The sequence below is a fragment of the Anguilla rostrata genome, chromosome 15, assembly GCF_018555375.3.
Source record: "Anguilla rostrata isolate EN2019 chromosome 15, ASM1855537v3, whole genome shotgun sequence".
Taxonomy (NCBI): Eukaryota; Metazoa; Chordata; class Actinopteri; order Anguilliformes; family Anguillidae; genus Anguilla; species Anguilla rostrata.
Genome location: NC_057947.1, coordinates 7,438,440 through 7,457,869, shown reverse-complemented (window position 1 = coordinate 7,457,869; position 19,430 = coordinate 7,438,440). Strand labels below are relative to the sequence as shown.

Genomic DNA, 19,430 nt, shown 5'->3' with positions numbered 1-19,430 from the left:
TTAGCCCGTATGGGCTCATCAAGTGAATGGGATCATATCTCAGAACACATCCACTTCCATCAGAAGGCCCTATGATGTCATTGCATTCTGTACATTACCTAGTGCCCTTGTAGGCTACAGCATTGTTTGCATAGTTACTGATTTGGCTCTTGGTTGTTGCTCGCAAGGCCCATTGAATTTGCACTTAATGTCCTGTTGTTTAGCTGTGTATCTAATTTGAAAGGATGCTGACCGATATGATTAAGAAACCATATTAATGGTAGTATCCCTCACAAACACACAAACACACACACAAGCTGGCTGATACCCATAAGCTGTCCTCATACTTGGTTATTCACTGTTTTAACAGACAAACAAAGCACAATGTCATTTTCTAAAATTTAAGAAGTTAAAATGTTCCCAGCTGTGTTTTTTGCTGACTCAATACACTTTTTTGGTCCTATTTGTGAAACTGAGAATGAGAGCAATCAAATCGCCAAGCATTACCCCCTTTGAGTCTACGTTGGCCCCCTGGTGGTCAAATGATATGTGGCCCTTTAATTTAGACAAATTGACAGACTCAATTGTGTGGGAGTCTTTGGGGAAATATTCTCTATCTTTTCGCATACCATTGCATTTGAGAATATTTACTCTTTCACTGCATGTTGTGATAGTCAAGCATTGGACACCTGTTCTAATGATGGAAAGAGCATCTATTTTCCTGCTGATAATCATCTAGGAGAAGTGCACAATGATTTAATGTGATGCCAATGCTGCAGTGATATTTCTGAAAAACTCCAGTAGGAATGGAACAGTTTTAACGAATGCGAAGGCGACGTGACCTTCTCGAGCCTTCGCCTAAGGAGAGAAATTAGAGCGCAAACAAAAGCGAATCGGGGACTGGCGAGAAATGCCACAGTGCGGGAGTCCTGTGCCATTTCTAACGACAGGGACATTCTCAGAGAACGGCCGAGCAGAAAAAGCATTTTAACGTCTGTGACCTTAGCAGAAATAACAGCAGCGCACAGGTAGACCCAGTTCGGATGAATAGCCGCGCTATCGAAACCATGACCAGACCGCAGAAAGAAAACACTTCCCTGTGTGGTGTAACGTGGTGATATATTTATTGTGTGGATTTGGGATTCTGTTTCCCCTCCTCTTGAGAGAAGTATTGTGACTCCGTCATGAGTTCGCTGGATAATTTATTCCGGTTCTGCATCATTTCATGTTCAGACTTACCGTGGTGTTTTGATTGCAACAGTTTGTGTGTTGATTGCACCCGTGTGTATTTTGAGCATGCCCGCGAAGACTCGCTGTAGCATTAACATAAGACTCAAACTATAAGAAAACTCTTTAACATAGAGGCTGTGTAATGTTCTTTCATTGACCGGTCTGTCTGTTCCTTAGCCACTGCAGCTCTATAGCGCCTCAGCAACTTCAGTAGTTACAGGAGCTCCTCAGCCAGGCAGGGAGGATGACCTCATTGGTACCATTGACTCACATTGAAATGGGCGGCTGAGGACCTTTACTGGAGCCAGCCGTGCTGGCGCTAGTGAGCAACCTCTCTCAACGAGGCCAGGCATTGAGCTGTTTAAAAAAACGCAGCCGGTTTTTTTTGCCCGCCCTCATGGGAGCCGTCCTCTGCATCTCCCCCCTCCAGCTGTGGACCTGGATGGAGGACCTTCAGAAGGAGCTCCTGGAGGAGGTGTGCTCCGACTCGGTGGACTCCGTGCAGGAGCTCATCAAGCAGTTCAAGCAGCAGCAGACCGCCACGCTGGAGGCGACGCTCAACGTCATTAAGGAGGGGGAGGACCTCATCCAGCAGCTGAGGTGAGACTTCCGCTGCCTGCCTGCAGGGGGCAGTATTGCTGGCTAGCAGCTGAAATGAATGTATGAGCTTACAGCAAAAACAAGCAATATAGCAGTAGGTGTAACCAGAACTATCTGAGATATATGTGTCATCCCTATATAATATGAGGTTAAACATCACCCTAGTGTATTCACATTTGTTTGCCTGCTGGACGTTGTTGTCCTGGGCAAAGTACGTAGCTGTCTGCTCGTACCCCATGTATTCGACTGGATATTTACTGGAATTCAGGTTATGAGCCTTGCTCGAGGGTGTTGCTACAGATTGATATTTTATATTTCAAACCACAGCCTGCTGATTACCAGTCAAGTGTCACTGGGGACGGTAAACAGCATGGAAACTCAGCTGTCCCCGTTGTCTTGGGAGATCTTCTCCGAGCGCGGTTGGCACGAGAGAAGAGTCGGGTAGCTGCGCGTTCATTGCTTTTATTAATAAGGCATCGTGCCGCTCAGAGGAAGATGGGCTAATTATGCAATGGAGATATTTCTCGCTTTGTCACACAATTAACCTTTGATTGAGCTATTTGCTTTCACGAGAATAGCTCCTTGTGTGTGCTGTCGCAAAGGGGAGCTCTATTAAATTACATCTGAATGTGATGACAACAAAGGAGAGCGTTTTCCTCGTCTGCTTTTCTCGGTGTGAAAATTGAGTCCATACCGGTTTGATCGCATTGACGGTTAAAACGGACGAGAAGATTTCATATAACAAAGGTTACGTTCGTTTCTTATGTTTCTTAATGAAAGGTAAATGCAGTTACAGTTCTCCTGTTAGCGTGAGTAGTGCGCTCAGTTTGACTGATGAAATGGCTTCATCACGAGGCTAATAAACTGTAACACTGTCTAACAGGAGATGTAAAAAAACCAGTTGATTTATATCCTCTGGGCCCTTGCTTTTAATTTTACTGTCAGTACTTAATTTGGCCCAGCTCTCTGAAAGGAAGGGCCAGGATTTTTAAGGCCAGCGCTGCTTCTTAAAAGGGGGCTATCCATTCACAGTCTTCTGCTCTGTCAGTATTTTAGCATATATTTCTCCCATTTTTTTTTAGCTTGGGATGCATTGACTTATATTGAGAGTGATGGTGATTACTGAAAGTCGTCACCGCAGCGTCCCAGTTAGCGTCCCGAATGCACAGTCCACTCAGACCATGCCCAGGGGGGCGGTCTCTACAGCTGCGGCAGTGATCTTCATTACTGGTCCTGGCGGGCCGCGGGGTCTGCTGGTTCTTGCTTTCGCTTTAATATTCGCAACCAATTCAGACCCAGGAAACCAACGAAGTGGCGCGTAGCAGCAAAAACCAGCCGACCCTGCGGCTCTTCCTGAGACCAGGAACGAAGGGAACTGATCTAGGCGGTGTGGGCTAGTCGCGGGTGACATCATTGCCGTGAAATCATTGCCCCCCGCTCCGAGTTGGCACCACCGTGCCTAGCTCTCCCTGCCCACGTGGGCCCGTCGGCGCCCTCCCGCCATCGGGAACGGGCGCTGACGGCCTGTCGCCTCCCGCTCCCCTCCCCTCCGTCCTGCAGGGACTCGGCCATGTCCAGCAACAAGATGCCGCACAACAGCTCTATCGCCCACATCGAGGGCGTGCTGCAGCAGCTGGAGGAGGCCCAGGGTCAGATGGAGGAGCTCTTCCACGAGCGCAAGATCAAGCTGGACATCTTCCTGCAGCTGCGCATCTTTGAGCAGTACACCATCGAGGTGAGTGGGCGGCGGCCCGGTGGGTGGGGGAGGGGCCTGCATTGGGGGGGGCGGGGGTAGGTGGGGGCGGGGGGGGAGCAGATTGTGGGAGGGTCCCTGGGGAAAAAGGCTCAGGTGGCCCTAGAGGAGGGGGTTCAGAGAGAGAGAGAGAGAGAGAGAGAGAGAGAGAGAGAGAGAGAGAGAGAGAGAGAGAGGGGAGCGAGTCTCTGTTCGTGTGGGTACATCTGCTCGCTGCTGCACTTTATTAAATAATGCAGTGTTTGGCTGGGGAGCCCTGATAGCAGTTGACTTAGATTGATAGCCGTGTTCTTCCTAATAAGAGCTGTGGGTAATCTGCATGGTGGACCGGTCCTGCTTTGCAGTGTATTCTACATTAAAAAGAGCAGAGAATATATGTGTGCACGCCTGTGCGCATGCATATGGGGATGGTTATGTGTGTGCGTGTCTCAAACATATTTGCTTGGAATCACAAATTACCACGGACTGCATTTTTCAGTGCCGAGCAATACAGCCCTTTTTCCCTGATAATGAAGGAATTAGTCATGGGGCCCTATTTTGACAGCTCGGAGAGCTAGCGCAGAGTTCCAAAGCAGATAGGTTAGCACACACATCGGTATTTGTTTACTGATTTTTTTTGTTCATGTACACATTGGGATGCGGATGGGTGCAATGTCACGGCATGGTTTTCCTTACGTGCTTTACGCATTCTAAACCAACATTATTTCAATAAACAAAGGCATTTGAGTAATTTTCAGTTTACATTTCCATTTTATAATTGCTTCACTGTAGAATTGAAAGCATACAGTGGACCACAGTGACTCAGTTCTACAGTATGTTTAACGTGGAGGTTTTCACTGTCGTTAGGAAAACAGGGAAAGAGCCAAGCCTTTTCTGAGGAGATTTATATCACGAAGTAGCAGAAGAGGGGTATTTGAGGATGAAATCGACTGTTATACAGAATTAATCAACCGGCGAGCACTTATTTACTGACCTGCTGGGATAATGCATGTCTGCCGGTCTCAGTCCCCACCTCGCTCAGCAGAAGCCGATACACTTCTGATTACAAAATGGCTGATTGGTTTCATTATCTGCCATTAGCAATTGCGCACGAAAATAACGATTTCAGCAGAAAGAAAAAAAACTCGGTTGAGTGTTTAAAGATAAAACGCGTAGAACGGTTTGGTGTGAGAAATGCCGGAGGAAGATTTAAAGATCCATACTCCTTTCGCACGGATGGTTTGGACCGATAATATAATAATCCTAATTCGATATGAATCGTGTCACGTGGCTAATGAAGATGGATTGTGTACTTTAGCGTGCGGCTGAGGGTGTGGCGTCATGCTGCTACAATGTCCTTAGGAGCCGCCAGGTATTGGACAAAGCAGTGTGATACGGTGCCCTTAATATACAGAATATACTGCAATATATTTAGTGAATATTTTAACTTTTCACATAATTATCTGAATAGAATTTAATTATATTTCACAAAAATTCATTTTTGAGAAAGAATTTCAATATTTGGAAGCAGGGAGTGTGCGGCTTTCTTTCTCTTTTTAAATATCTGAAATTAGGATTAATTAATTATCATTAATTATCATTTTTGCTCATATATTGTGAAACATTGCTGTATCTTTTATGGTTCAGATGATGAATGGCATATACACTATACAATATACTGTATATTATACATATAAAGTATCCTCAATAGTATATGTGGTATATTCCACTCTGTAATGAATGTTTGTGTTGCCAGGTGACGGCGGAGCTGGACGCCTGGAACGAGGACCTGCAGCGGCAGACGAGCGACTTCAGCTCGGAGGACCTGGCGCTGGCCGAGCAGAGGCTCCAGCGGCACGCCGAGCGCAAGCTGGCCATGAACAACATGACCTTCGAGGTCATCCAGCAGGGCCAGGACCTGCACCAGTACATCATGGAGGTCCAGGCCTCCGGTGAGTGAGTGGGAGGGGCCAGACCTGGTCTGGGGGGCAGAGCCTCCACCAGTACATCATGGAGGTCCAGGCCTCCGGTGAGTGAGTGGGAGGGGCCAGACCTGGTCTGGGGGGCGGAGCCTCCACCAGTACATCATGAAGGTCCAGGCCTCCAGTGAGTGAGTGGGAGGGGCCAGACCTGGTCTGGGGGGCAGAGCCTCCACCAGTACATCATGGAGGTCCAGGCCTCCGGTGAGTGAGTGGGAGGGGCCAGACCTGGTCTGGGGGGCAGAGCCTCCACCAGTACATCATGGAGGTCCAGGCCTCCGGTGAGTGAGTGGGAGGGGCCAGACCAGGTCCGGGGGAGGGGCCTGCCCTCTCGGACGCGCGTTCGGATTAAGACAGCTGCCGCGCTGTTTTTTTTTTTTTTTTTTTTTTGCTTACCGAGTAAAGGCTCGACCAAGAGAACGTGAGGAAAAACGTCGGCCTTGTTTATTCAGCTCTGGAGCTCGCCAGCTGCTGAGGAGTCGCTATTTGGGTTAAAAAGCGTGGCCTTTCCCCCCCTCTCCCACAATCCTCTTACTCGCGCGGTGCGTCAATACGACACGCCGGGAGGCTAGCGGGGTTTAACCCTCGCAGTCCCCTCTCCTACGCGCAGCTGCGGAACCGCGCCGCCGCCTCAGCGCTTCCTGCCAATCTTAGCGTGCGGCTTTCACGCACCGCTGGGCCTACACTGGGCATTTAAACGCAATCACAAAGGCTGACTTAGAGCGGCATTTAAACATTCAGGGATATTGAAATGTTGTAAGCTGTTCTTTGGCGCCTGTATATTTCTCAGATGCATGGTGTAGTCTGAATATGGCTTTATTTAATAAGTTCTGTGGCAAGACTGAGCCATGTCTCTTTCAAGTGGTTATTGTAAATGTGCTTAAAAAAAATTCAATTTTTATGACAATGGAAGTAAAATGAACTTTGATTTCCTTGCCTTTCAAAAAAAGAACCATAAAACAAGAAGTGGCAATAATGAAGTTCCTTCATTAAACTTTATGATAAATATTTAATGAATACACTCACAATAGAAAGCAGTATGTGAACAAGAAACCTGTGTAAATAATTTGATGCACTTGTTTTTTCTCATGTGTTTATTTTGAAAGACCTCCAAACCAACCAATTTTAGCCGAGCACAACTATTAATATTTGATTATGTATATATTTTTTGCCTGTTAGATAATAATGAGAGAGTTTACTGAAGGTTCATGGAATATAATACAGTTCCATCTAGTGTGAAGACACATCCCCCTTTTACTGTGTGTTAATGTTAACGCATGTGTGGTTTTTTTCATGTCTGTGTCTGCATGTGAACACGTCTGTGTGTGTGTGTGTGTGTGTGTGTGTGTGTGTTTGTGGGTGGTGTTGGTGGGTGGTGTGTGTGTGTGTGTGTGTGTGTGTGGATGTGTGTGTGTGTGTGTGTTTATGGGTGTGTGTGTGTGTGTGACAGGCATAGAGCTGACGGGGGAGAAGGAGGTGGACCTGGCCACACAGGTGCAGGAGCTGCTGGAGTTTCTCCATGAGAAACAGCACGAGCTGGACCTGAGCGCAGACCAGACACAGAAACGGCTGGAGCAGTGTCTGCAACTGCGCCACCTACAGGCCGAGGTCAAACAGGTAGGGCAACCCCGCCGTTTAATCACATTAGAACACATACAGACACACACGTACAGACACACACACACACACACACAAACACACAAACACACACGCACTACATGCAGGCTCATCTGAGGATGAAAAATGAATTGCTCTGAAGGAAAAGAAAAAGTCTTGGTTTCTGTATCTTGCTGGTGATCCTACATTACATACAGTATACCTTATCTCCAGACCAGAAAGCTTCTTCCTGTATTAATGATACCTTCACAGTATTATCTGTTCTTTGCTTAAAGTGCAGACTATGTTTCCCTCCTTCTCATTCTCATTTTTTACCGGAACAGAATTCTTACAGCCTCTGGTTAACTTCTAAAATAGATACGCTAATTACGAAAAAGAAAATGTTATCACCATCACCTACTCTCCCTCCTGCATACACATATAATGGGATTTCAGATTTATTCTTTGAAACACTTTACTGTGCTATATCAATTGTTTGGTTTTATACTGTGTCATTTCGTTTATAGCTATAAGTTATATAGCTCCAAATGCATAATCCATGGCGTAAACGTTATATTATTGTTTTACTCTTGGAGTAAGGAATTTGTTGCAAATGCCTGGTGCTATTTCTGTTCAGTGAATTGCATAATTGCAGCGGTTGGACCAGGAAGACATACTTGACTCATGCTTGACTCTTACTTCCAAATGAGAGACTTAGAAGCCACCTCCCCTGACACAGAAATCCGCAAATCATTTATTCAAAGTTCATATGCATAATTCAGACTCGGAATGCTACTCATTTTTATGTAAAAAATGACCCTCATTTAAAAGGCCGCGGAGTGTAGCATTAGCAGTTCTGTATCTATCAGCAGAAAATACTGCAGTATATCGAAATACAAAAATATCATCAAGATATTACCCTCACACCACAATATATGTGGGATATATACAAATGTAATTTATAACACATTTTTAAAATACAATATTGTGAAATATATTTTTTATATTTTCCAAGAGGTCCACATATTTACAGTACATTGCTGTATCCACCGTTTCTGGGAGTGTAAATGGGCTTTTCCATCAGTAGTTCTGTGTCTTTTACGTTTTCCGCGGCACTATATCAGAAAACAGACTCGTGTCTGATCACAACCACTGCCTCAGGCCTGCTGGCTGTATCTAATTAAAATGTGTGTATGTCGTAAGCAGGCTCTTGAAGTCCTCCATTTTGGGGGAAAAAAAGGAAAATCAGTGCAGTGTCATGTAGTGGCTCATTCAAGCCCAGCTGCATCCTCTCTCTTCAGCAGCTCAAGGGGGCATTGAATATGGCCTCTGCCACATTTCCCCTCTTTCAGGAGCCACTTTACGCGAGCGTGACTGCATGCGGGGGTTCTTCACCGTGAATGTGGCTGCCGCTGAAATTACTGAAAGGCTGTGCGAATGCCTCCCCCCCCCAAAAAAAACACAGAGTAGGGTTGTCATTTTTTTTATTCTGAACAAAGTGACACGGAGGTTGAGTGGCGCTCGCGGCGAATCTCCCCGCTCATCTTGGGTAATTTCATTCAGGCGGCGAGCGAGAGCCAAACCGCTGTTGACGGAGACGAGGAGTGGCTTCACCTCGCATTCAGGCGCTCAGAAAGAAACGGGGCTGGTTGTGATGGTGTTCTGGGGGAAGGTGGTAGAAATGGGCTTATGAGATGGAGGAAGGGAGGTGATGCTCATGCATACACAAGCACGTGGTGGGTAAGCTCTGGAAAAAATGAAAAAGTGGTGAAAAAGTAGGGGACCTGCAGTTTTACACGCCTGTATGCAAGCACACGTACCAGCTGTGCCGCGCAGCTGGCCGGGGCAGGGGGGATTTGGGAGGGGGGGGCAGTTGGGGTGCATTAGCTGGGGATTTCACACATTTGCACGCTCAGCAGCACACACCACATCCCCTTGATACCCCATGTGAGGGCAGGAATGAGGAAGAGGATAAAGTATAGTCAGAGAAGTCTTTTGTGTGCTCCCCAATGAAATCACAGTGTAGATCCAGGATAGAAATTGCTGGTGAGGTTTATAGAAAAATGCTGTTAATGGTAGAATGTGCAGTCACAAGTATGTGATTAGAATGTTCTCAGCTGAAGATTCTCATGCTAATGTAACAATCACTACTGGTGATTTGAAAGCAATGGAGTTCTAGAACACTGACTTAAAATAAAAAAATTTAAAAAGCTATCCAAAAAGCCTACTTTTCAAATGATTAATGGAATTCTGCAGTGCCTTTTCCTGAAAGATTCCAGTTTACTTCTTTGAAGCACAGCAGCCCATGTGCACCCTAAGACACATTTTTCAGTGGAGAGATTCTAGCAAAACAACGTATGGATTTAACAACGCGCATTGGCTGTGTATACGAGACGCAATTATTGCATGCCGTTTTTTGAATGGTTTTTGTTATTGCAGCTACTCATTCCCTCGCACAGCAGATGCCTACATCCAGCGCGCCATTTATCATCCTCTATCACAGCGTTCACTCACTCATCTTCACACGTTCATGAGGGATGGATTGTAGATGCATGCAAGCCGTCCCATCTGCCACATGCAGTCACGCCCACCAGGTTAGCCATTATTACTGATGAAACACAAAATGGCTTCGCCCATATCCCCTCTTTCAGCTAACCTTCATCACATTTTTTCCATTATTTCTCTGAATGTCTCTGCGGGAATGCAAGCCGACCGCGTCCTGCTTATGCATGTGTTGTTTGATAATCGAAAGCCATTTTTTTTTCCATTGCCACAATCACTTTTATTATCTTTGCAAATGCCTTCCGTTTGCATTTACATTTACATTTTAGTGAAGGTGATTCATGAAATGAAAGTGCTATTTTGTTCATCAATGAAAATGTGAACATTTTCTGGATTGAAACCAGGCTAATAGATGGATAGCAGTGCTCTTGCTATTTTTGAATAGCATTGTTAAGGACTGTCTGCCAGCCATTATGCATACCCGACTGTGATTTTAAATTTGCATGCAACAATCGTGTGCGAAAATAGAGGCTCTTCTGTAAATTGTACTTCAGTAATTTTGTTTTGATTTGATTTGATTGTCATGATCCACCAGTCCACCAATTTGAGGTAGTCTGTGCATGTAATGTATCCTCAAAAAATGTTTCGGCATACAAATATATGCATCCCCCTCCAAAACTGTTTTAAAACAAAAACACAGTTTACGTGCCAAGTAAGACATTGCAATGCCACCTTTAAGAATCAGAATATATGGCCATTTGTTGACATGATATACCTCAAATTCGCCAGAAATATGGTCAGGAAACCCGCAATCTAGAAAAACCACATGCCCAATATTATGTATTCATGTACAGTTTAACCATGATAAAATTGTGAAATGTAATATTTAAACAGAGTTTTAACACACGTAACACACATTTTTAAAGCCTTGTTTCTGAAAAGTGCTATAATAAACTAACGCCATTGAAGGTCCACCTTCCACTGATAATTTGTTGCATTTTATTGTCTACCGTCCAGTAAGAATATATCAGTTTGTATGTTGAATATTAAATTGATGATTAAAAATATAAATTGTGTTCCATATAAATTTCCTTATGTCACAGGAGGATGAGTAAACGACCAGATAAGAAGCGAAATCAGGAAATCATTTGTCATTCCATTTACTGTATAAATCAATATCCATGGCAGCCATGACTATTGACTGGGCTGTGGGGACCTGATGTGGAGAGCCAGCAAATAGATGCAATGTGTCACTCACAACCACTTTAAACTTAATCACTCTTTAATGGAATGAACTGCTTCAAAATCCTCACTGCGGATTTGAGTCTGAGAGAGGACCTCCGTGTCTTATGGATTTATACTGTGCCATATTGTGGATTGTACTGCAGATACATTATGTCTGTGAATGTTGCTTGGTTTATTTAATCTGTGTTTGTACCAGCTGCACAGTTTGTCTCTTCTTAACTTGTTTTTGTTCTTCTTCTTCTTGTACTTCTTCTTCTTCTGCCTCTTCTTCCATGTAACTGCTACAATATGGTTTCCAGTACTGATGTGAAGTATTGTAGTTGTGAGAGCGGTCGTGTGTGTTTTGCGTACCCAGGTGTTGGGTTGGATCCGGAACGGGGAGTCCATGCTCAACGCCAGTCTGGTGAACGCCAGCTCGCTGTCGGAGGCAGAACAGCTGCAGAGGGAGCACGAGCAGTTCCAGCTGGCCATCGAGGTGATCACTCAACAGGGCTGATCGCTTCAATATGGGCCTTTGTGCTACAAATATGCTTATTTATATGTGTGTATGTACATACACATACTGCATACTATGTAGGTGCATACAATGTGGGGATTGTTTTCATTTAACAGTTTGTATAAATCCCTGACCCACTTTAGCTATTCTCTTTTTTTAGAACTTCCTTCTGTGGTAGGAGTGTTATACCTATTACTGTGTGGGACAGGTCAGCTGTGTAGCTGGTATTTAGTTTTGTTTATGGTACTAGTTCGCTCTGTTAACTTTACACGTAATGCCTGTCAGTGAGCCTTCTGTACCTTCTTGCTGTTGTTTTACTTTAGTATTCCTGAGAGAAACTCTGATGTTCTCCACTTCTGTAAAGAGTGTCTGCTAAGTGAATTTAATGTAATAAACCAGATGAGAGAATGCAGACAAAGCAGGCTTTCACTTACAGTGATACGCATATACTCATACGCACACATGTATGACACATGCATGCTCACACACACACACACACACAAGGGTGGTTTTAATCATGAGCATGCGCAGAACTAGATGAGGTGCGCTGTGTGCCTCCAGTTTGAGGGCGGCCTGGGGCATTCTCCTGTCAGGGCTGTATTACGGCTAATCTCCAGGAAAGCCACCCAGGACATCTGCTCTGCTGCAGATTCATTACGTCTCTGGAGTTCATCTGTGCAAATAAGAACAGCCCCTGATGGGCCCGTCAGCCCACTCTCTTCCCTTAAATCAGGGCTGCTCAGCCCCCGTTCCTGGAGATCTACCGTCCTGTAGGCTGTCACTCCAACCCTAACAAAGCACGCCTCATTCAACAGCTGCCCAGCCCTGTTCCTGGAGATCTACCACCCAGTAGGGTTTCACTCAAACAAAGTACACCTCATCCAACATCCATTAGCTACTAATTAGTAGAATGAGGTGTCAAATTTGGGTTGAAATGAAAACCTACAGGACGGTAGATCTCCAGGAACAGGGTTGGGCAGCCCTGCTTTAAATCCACGCGCAGAATGCATTCAAAATTACAGAAACATGCAGTGAGGATTGCCTAGGTTTTAACTTCTTCAGATTACTTGAGCCTCCTGGGTGAATGATGAATAACCTGAATGTTTCCCTTGGATCCTGCAGTCCCTGTTCCACGCCAACTCTCTGCAGAAGACGCACCAGAGCGCGCTGCAGGTGCAGCAGAAGGCCGAGGTCATGCTGCAGGCCGGGCACTACGACCCCGACGCCATCCGGGGCTGTGCCGAGAAGGTGGCGCTGCACTGGCAGCAGCTCATGCTCAAGATGGAGGACCGCCTCAAGCTGGTCAACGCCTCCGTGGCCTTCTACAAGACCTCTGAGCAGGTCTGCCGTAGCTCAGCGCCCCCCCGGGGGCAGGGATGACTCGATGTGTCTGGCATGATTAATCACCTAATTAACAAAATTGCACATCCATATTTGAAGTATGCTCTCATGTTTTTTTTAACCATATCACATGTGACTGTTCTCTGGTGGAGTTTGCCATTGTGTCACATTTATCGCAAATATTTAGTATAGTGTTGTAGTGTTATCACAATTGGCATGTGCTCTCATTAAAGTGTGTGACTGGCTGTATCTAAGTATCTGTTTATGGTGAATACACATTGTCTATATCTATGTAGACATCTAAGTGTGTTCAGGTCTATTGTGTTGCTGTAATCATACAGTTCAGGTGTACTATGTACACTGCAATAATGGGGCTACACAGCTGATGTGCACTGCTTTTAATGGCTTCCATGGTCACAGAGTTCTGATATGGGCTGTGCATTTTACAGGTTTTTACAGTGTATTTCCATAGCCACAGAACAGATGTGCGCTGTGCATCGTACAGGTTTGCGGCGTGTTTTCATGGTCGCGGCGCTGACGTGCGCTGTGCATTGTACAGGTTTGCAGTGTGCTGGAAAGCTTGGAGCAGGAGTACAGGAGGGATGAGGACTGGTGCGGGGGTCACGACAAGCTGGGCGCCACGGCGGAGACGGACCACGTCATCCCCCTCATCAGCAAACACCTGGAGCAGAAAGAGGCCTTCCTCAAGGTAGGACATGCCCCCCAGGACCCCACCCCTCTTGCATCCAGCCCGAGAGAGGAGGAGTTCGCGATGTCTCAGTAACAAATGTGCAACACCCGTTTCTGAGTATAAAGCAAATGCGGGGCCAACACTAGCCTCGTCTCCATGGCAACAGTACAGGCCATTACACAGTGATTCCCAAACTGTGCCTCAGAGACCGCTGCTGGGTCATGGGAGGTGTTAAGGTGGGTCACAAGGTACCTGTGGGAAAAGAGCCTTTTGTGTGAGTAATCTGTCTTTCTTTTGACATCTGCACCTGTCAGATTAAATACAGAACTATTTAGTGTATCTGCAATGGCTTCCTTAGAAACAATTTAATCTAATATGTGGACATATATCCGGCCTGGGCCTTTCTGTGTGGAGTTTGCATGTTCTCCCCGTGTCTGCGTGGGTTTCCTCCGGGTACTCCGGTTTCCTCCCACAGTCCAAAGACATGCAGGTTAGGCTGTTTGGAGACTCTGAATTGCCCATAGGTATGAGTGTGTGAGTAAACGGTGAGTTGAATGGTGTGTGTGCCCTGCGATCGATTGGCAGCCTGTGCAGGGTGTATTCCTTCCTCTCACCCAATGCATGCTGGGATAGGCTCCAGCACCCCCCGCGACCCTGCCCGGGATAAGCGGGTATAGATAATGGATGAATGGATGGATGTTGACATATGGTATAGTAAAGGGGAGGCTCACAGAAAATGTATTCACACACTGCAGTAGATGGGTATGGCGGGGAACCCTGCTGTATATGCGGACACCTGCGATAGGCATGCGGGCCCCAGAGCCCTGCTGTGTTATTGGAGGCCGGACCCTGACCTTGCTGTGCTTCCGCCGCCGAGCCCCCAGAGGAGGGGGGGGGTGGGGGTTAAGGAGGTCACGGGCACAGCTGACACAGCATCGCCGCCGTTAGGTGTCAAGGTCACGGCCAGATGTGGACGGAGGTCATAGAGTCACTCAGTCATGTCATATGTCACATGTCATTTTTCTATTTTGTTTATAATCGCTCTCGTCCTCGGTCAGTTAAGCAGCTTTCGTTGTTAATGCCTTCTTAAAAGACTCCTCTCTGTGGTAAAACTGTGTCGGTACACCATGGCGGTGCTGTTTCCAAGCCTTTCCCTCTTTGTCAAGGTCTTTCCTCCGTTGTTTTATTGGAAGGCTTGTTCTCTGCTATATAGGCCAGGGACGCTTCTGCTAGTGACTTTGACAGCAGCACTGCATTACATTCCAGCCCCACACCCTCCGCCTGCCAGTCACCACCGCTGCCCTATGGCTACGGTACCCGCTCTCCAAATTTAACACGACATCAATAACGCAGAGCGACTGAGGCTTTCAGAAACTGTGTAACAAAGAAATAGGCTGCGCCAGAACTGGCGTGTGCTAGCAGGTGGTACTGGTCCTAGCTGGTTGCCGGGCTATAGTACAATGTGTTGACATTAGCTGAAGAGAGTTCTGTTTCTCCCAGGTAAGAAGCAGCTGTACCCAATCATTGATTCATTCAAATGAAATGCAAATGTCCACAAAGCAAATGTTCAACGGTAGTCGATTTTAGCGTACGGAGTGCGCTGGCAGTCCGTACAAACGTCAGATAAGCGAGGTTTCGGGTGAAGCGCGCGCGTGTGTTTCACTGCAGTAAGCACTACCGAGAGACGGCGGTTTACTTTCTCCTCGGAGACCGCGTGCCTTCGCCGTAGGCCCGAGCGCGGCGTTGTTTGTTATGTGTGACAGAACTGGTGCGTGGCGTTATGACACGAAGGAAGGCTATGGTTACAAATAAGGCCCCGCGGCGCGCTGGAGCGCGACTGTGGCCTGATGTGGCACAGAAAGGCCTCGCAGTTCTGCATTTGTGTTTGTGTGTGGAGCCAGGGAGGATTAATCGCGCCACGCTCTAGTGGATCCGTTTAACTTTGGCTGTTTTCCTCCCCGCACCCCCCCCGGCTGCGGCTCTGCAATAGATTTGTTAACCCTTGCGTTGCAGGCCTGCACGCTGGCCAGGAGGAATGCGGAGGTCTTCCTCAAGTACATCCACAGGAACAACGTGGGCATCCCCGGAGCTGCCAGCCACACCCGCGGGCCCGAGCAGCAGGTCAAAGGTCAGCGAGCCGCTTTTGTCTCAGAGAATCGCAAGGTTTCCTGGCAACCGTTCTACTCCTGCTTCTGCAATGCACATGTGCAGACGTTACAGCAGCAGTGTCCCAAGGTGCATTTACAGTATATGAACTGTGCATCTATGTGGAGAGTCCTACCACTAGTCCACAGTGCTTCTGTCCACTGCTCTACTTCACAACAGTGTGTTGTACTGGAGAAAATTGTAACAAGAAGGCTATGGCGTTTTAACGTTCTGTTTGGAACACTGTTGCCTTACCCTTTTTTAAAATAAATATCCTGCATGAACATGGGCTGTGTAGAAGAACAGGTGGTCCAGTATTAGCCTATGTGGTAAAGATGTATATAATGTGATGTGTCGTTGGCGAATTGGCACATGATATAGACACTTGCATTGACGTCTTTCTCCTCCCTGCAGCCATCCTGAATGAGCTACTCCAGAGGGAGAACCGGGTGCTGCACTTCTGGACCATGAAGAAGAGGCGGCTGGACCAGTGCCAGCAGTATGTGGTGTTTGAGCGCAGCGCCAAGCAGGTGAGGCTCTCTGGTAGTGTTTGAGTGCTGAACAGGTGAGTCACTTTACCTGTGTTTGAGTGCAGTGGTGTACAGGTGAGTCACTTTACCTGTTTGAGTGCAGTGCTGAAAAGGTGAGTCACTTTACCTGTTTGAGTGCAGTGGTGAACAGGTGAATCTCTTTACCTGTATGAGTACAGTGGTGAACAGGTGAATCTCTTTACCTGTATGAGTGCAGTGGTGAACAGGTGAATCTCTTTACCTGTATGAGTGCTCTCTTTACCTGTATGAGTGCAGTGGTGAACAGGTGAATCTCTTTACCTGTATGAGTGCTCTCTTTACCTGTATGAGTGCAGTGGTGAACAGGTGAATCTCTTTACCTGTATGAGTGCTCTCTTTACCTGTATGAGTGCAGTGGTGAACAGGTGAATCTCTTTACCTGTATGAGTGCTCACTTTACCTGTTTGAACACAGTGCTGAACCGGTGAATCATTTTATCTGTTTGAGTGCAGTGCTGAAGAGGTACATGTACATGGAAAAATGTTTACTTACGGTCATTTTCATGTAATGCCACAATATTTGTTTAGTTTTCTGCATACAGAAAAGGACCCGGTCAGGCAGTATGCGAGTTTCGGGTTGTCGTGTTTATATATGATGTACGTCAGCATGGTGGAATAATTAGGAATAATTAGGCCCCGAGAGTGTTTCACTCGCGGCTGGAACAGGCAACGAGAGAGACTTTCCCTGTGTCTGGCTGCAGGCCTTAGACTGGATCCAGGAAACCGGAGAATATTACCTCTCGACTCACACCTCCCCCGGGGAGACCAGTGAGAAAACTCAGGAGCTGCTCAAGGAGTACGAAGATTTCCGAGTCTCTGCCAAGGTAGGAGAGCGCCGCGCCGCCTGCCTCTCAGACGCTTTCTCCAGCCCGCCGCACGCCCTGCCAGCAAACCTCAGCCTGAGGGAGCAGGTCCTCCAAAGATTCCCCCACTTAGAGTGATTGATGATCCCCGTCCGCGTTACTGTATCAACACCCCTGGGGGGGGGGGGTTGGAGGCTTTCCGCGAAAGATTTATCTCCGCGCTTTCGAGGGGGCCTTGGCGGCGGCGGCGGACGCTCGCGCGGCGTCTTGACGGCGTCCGAGCCGCAGGTGATAAACGCGCTCGCGCCTTTTGCCCTCCGCAGCAAACCAAGGAGAAGGTGAAGCTGCTGATCCAGCTGGCCGACAGCTTCGTGGAGAAGGGACACGTCCACGTCACCGAGCTGAAGAAGTGGGTCTCCGCCGTGGACAAGCGCTACCGCGACTTCTCCCTGAGGATGGGGAAGTACCGCTCCGGCCTGGAGAAGTCCCTGGGGATCTGCTCTGAGGTGAGCCTCCTCGTCTTCTGGGCTGCGGGTGAAATTTGGTCTTTACGGTGAGACTCTGGCCTCCTCAGGCGATATCTTGTCTATCGAGTGGGGCTCAGGTCTTTAGGGAGAGATTTCCTTTTTACAACAGGACTCTGGTCTTTCCAGGTGATATTTCGTTTTTACAGCAAGGCTCAGGTGTCTTTGGGAGATTTACTTGTTATAGCAGGATTGTGGTCTATCAAAAAAAAAAAAAAATGTCCTGGCAGGGATTGAGTGTATCTTGTTGGGGTTTTAGTCTCCATAAATGTCACTTAGTCCCTTCAGCAGGGCTTTAGTCTTTAGTTTTTTGCAAGGCCTTTAGTCTTTCTAGCAGGTCTCTTGTCTCTCAGGCATGCTGTCGTAAAAATAAATAAATTACGAAGGACGTGTTTTGCGTACGAGGTGCATATCGTTTTAATTAGATTTGTCTTGTAAGTTAATTTGATAGCTTTAGTGCCTTACAGATTAAGCCAGCCGTAGGAGACTCAATTAAGATGGTAATCTTTCGGCATTGTTGATGCCGGTCGGCCTTAAACTCATTTGACTGAAAGTATGAACAACTCACAGTCTTCCATTGTTTCACAAGCTCATGCTTGAATTGTTGCAACCAAAATTTGTAAGCCTTTGGGAGGCGGAGCTTCGGTCAGATTCCAAGTGATGCGTACGGCCTGTGGCTGGGTCCTGTTCCTGTCTGTGCTGTGGGATTCGTTTATGAATCTCCCTCGTGTTGCAGAAGCGTTGCTAGATGGTCGGTGGTATTTATAGGCTGGGAGGGGCCGGGCTCCCCTGGGGGGGGGGTGGTTGGCGGGGACAGGACCGCCTCCTGCTGCAGGAGCACGCTCTCTGCTCTTCTCTCTTTCCGTCATTTTACTCTCGATGTGGCATCCTCCTCCAAAGTCATGCGCTGCTTTAAACCTTCATTTACATTTGACCATACTCCTTTTCTCCTTACATACCCAGTGTGTCTAAATCAGGTAGCAGTGCTCTCCTTGACCGTCCTTCTCTGTGTCGAATGAAGTGGGGTTCTGTAGTAAAGCCAGGACAAAATTAGTCCAGCATTCTCTGCTAAATAAAGGCAAATAAATGCTTTTGAAATCAGTTCTGAAAAGGGTCCCTGTGGCTTCCCCTTTGACAAGAGATCCATTGCAGTCTGGCCTCCGGCACCTTTTTGTGGGACTGACGCAGACAGGAATAGCAGAAGCTCTCCCTGTAATGAGCTCCAGTCAATACAAACACTGTCAGTGAGGAGGGAGACGGGCTCCGTCTCCACTCTGTCCGCCGCGGAACGCCAACCAGCCGCTACATTAAGTCTGCGTAGCACTCTGTCACACTCCATTACGACAGGTCACTCCCCGCTCTGCACCAGCCAGAGACGCCGTCTGCATTGCATACGACGAGCAGACACACACAGACACACGCACACGCACACACACACACGAATACTCAGATACACCCACACACACACACAAACACACACGCACACGTGCATATAAACACAAGTACATGCATAAACGCAGACACTCACACACACACACATACGTATGCACACACACACATGCGAACATAAACTCACACACGCATAAACACATGCGCACACACACATCCACACGCATACACATACTGGCAATATTACAATGACACACAAGTGAACCTTACTATACATAAACACAGTATGTACACACACGTGTGCATTCACTAGGGGCAGCAGAACTGATTTGAGAGCCTTGAAGTCATCATCATTTCATTTTCCCTTGTGTTTGGTTTAGTAAGATATACAGAGGGATATCTGCCCTGGTTTAACTGGTGTAGTCACTATTCATGTCTCAGAGGACTGCCAGTGCGACTGTTAGAGTGTCTTTGGAGCGACATAGCTCAGGAGGTAAGACCAATTGTCTGGCAGTCGGAGGGTTGCCGGTTCAAACCCCGCCCTGGGCATGTCGAAGTGTCCTTGAGCAAGACACCTAACCCCTAACCCCTAACTGCTCTGGCGAATGAG

The 19,430-nt window shown here is 47.1% G+C and overlaps 1 protein-coding gene across 4 annotated transcripts in view; it reads left to right on the top strand.

Annotated features, from left to right (window-relative positions):
* kalrna (kalirin RhoGEF kinase a) overlaps positions 1-19,430 on the top strand; it is an 83,355-nt gene that overhangs the window by 5,776 nt on the left and 58,149 nt on the right. For 3 of the 4 annotated variants that reach the window (XM_064311502.1, XM_064311510.1, XM_064311504.1), the window contains exons 2-12: positions 1,614-1,809; positions 3,370-3,544; positions 5,298-5,493; positions 6,971-7,137; positions 11,219-11,338; positions 12,482-12,700; positions 13,260-13,409; positions 15,405-15,519; positions 15,951-16,066; positions 16,806-16,928; positions 17,231-17,413. In XM_064311502.1, coding sequence (XP_064167572.1) covers positions 1,614-1,809; positions 3,370-3,544; positions 5,298-5,493; positions 6,971-7,137; positions 11,219-11,338; positions 12,482-12,700; positions 13,260-13,409; positions 15,405-15,519; positions 15,951-16,066; positions 16,806-16,928; positions 17,231-17,413 — 1,760 coding nt within the window. Of the gene's footprint in view, positions 1-1,613; positions 1,810-3,369; positions 3,545-5,297; positions 5,494-5,761; positions 5,802-6,970; positions 7,138-11,218; positions 11,339-12,481; positions 12,701-13,259; positions 13,410-15,404; positions 15,520-15,950; positions 16,067-16,805; positions 16,929-17,230; positions 17,414-19,430 lie in introns of those variants that run through there. The other variant, XM_064311503.1, reaches the window with a different exon arrangement.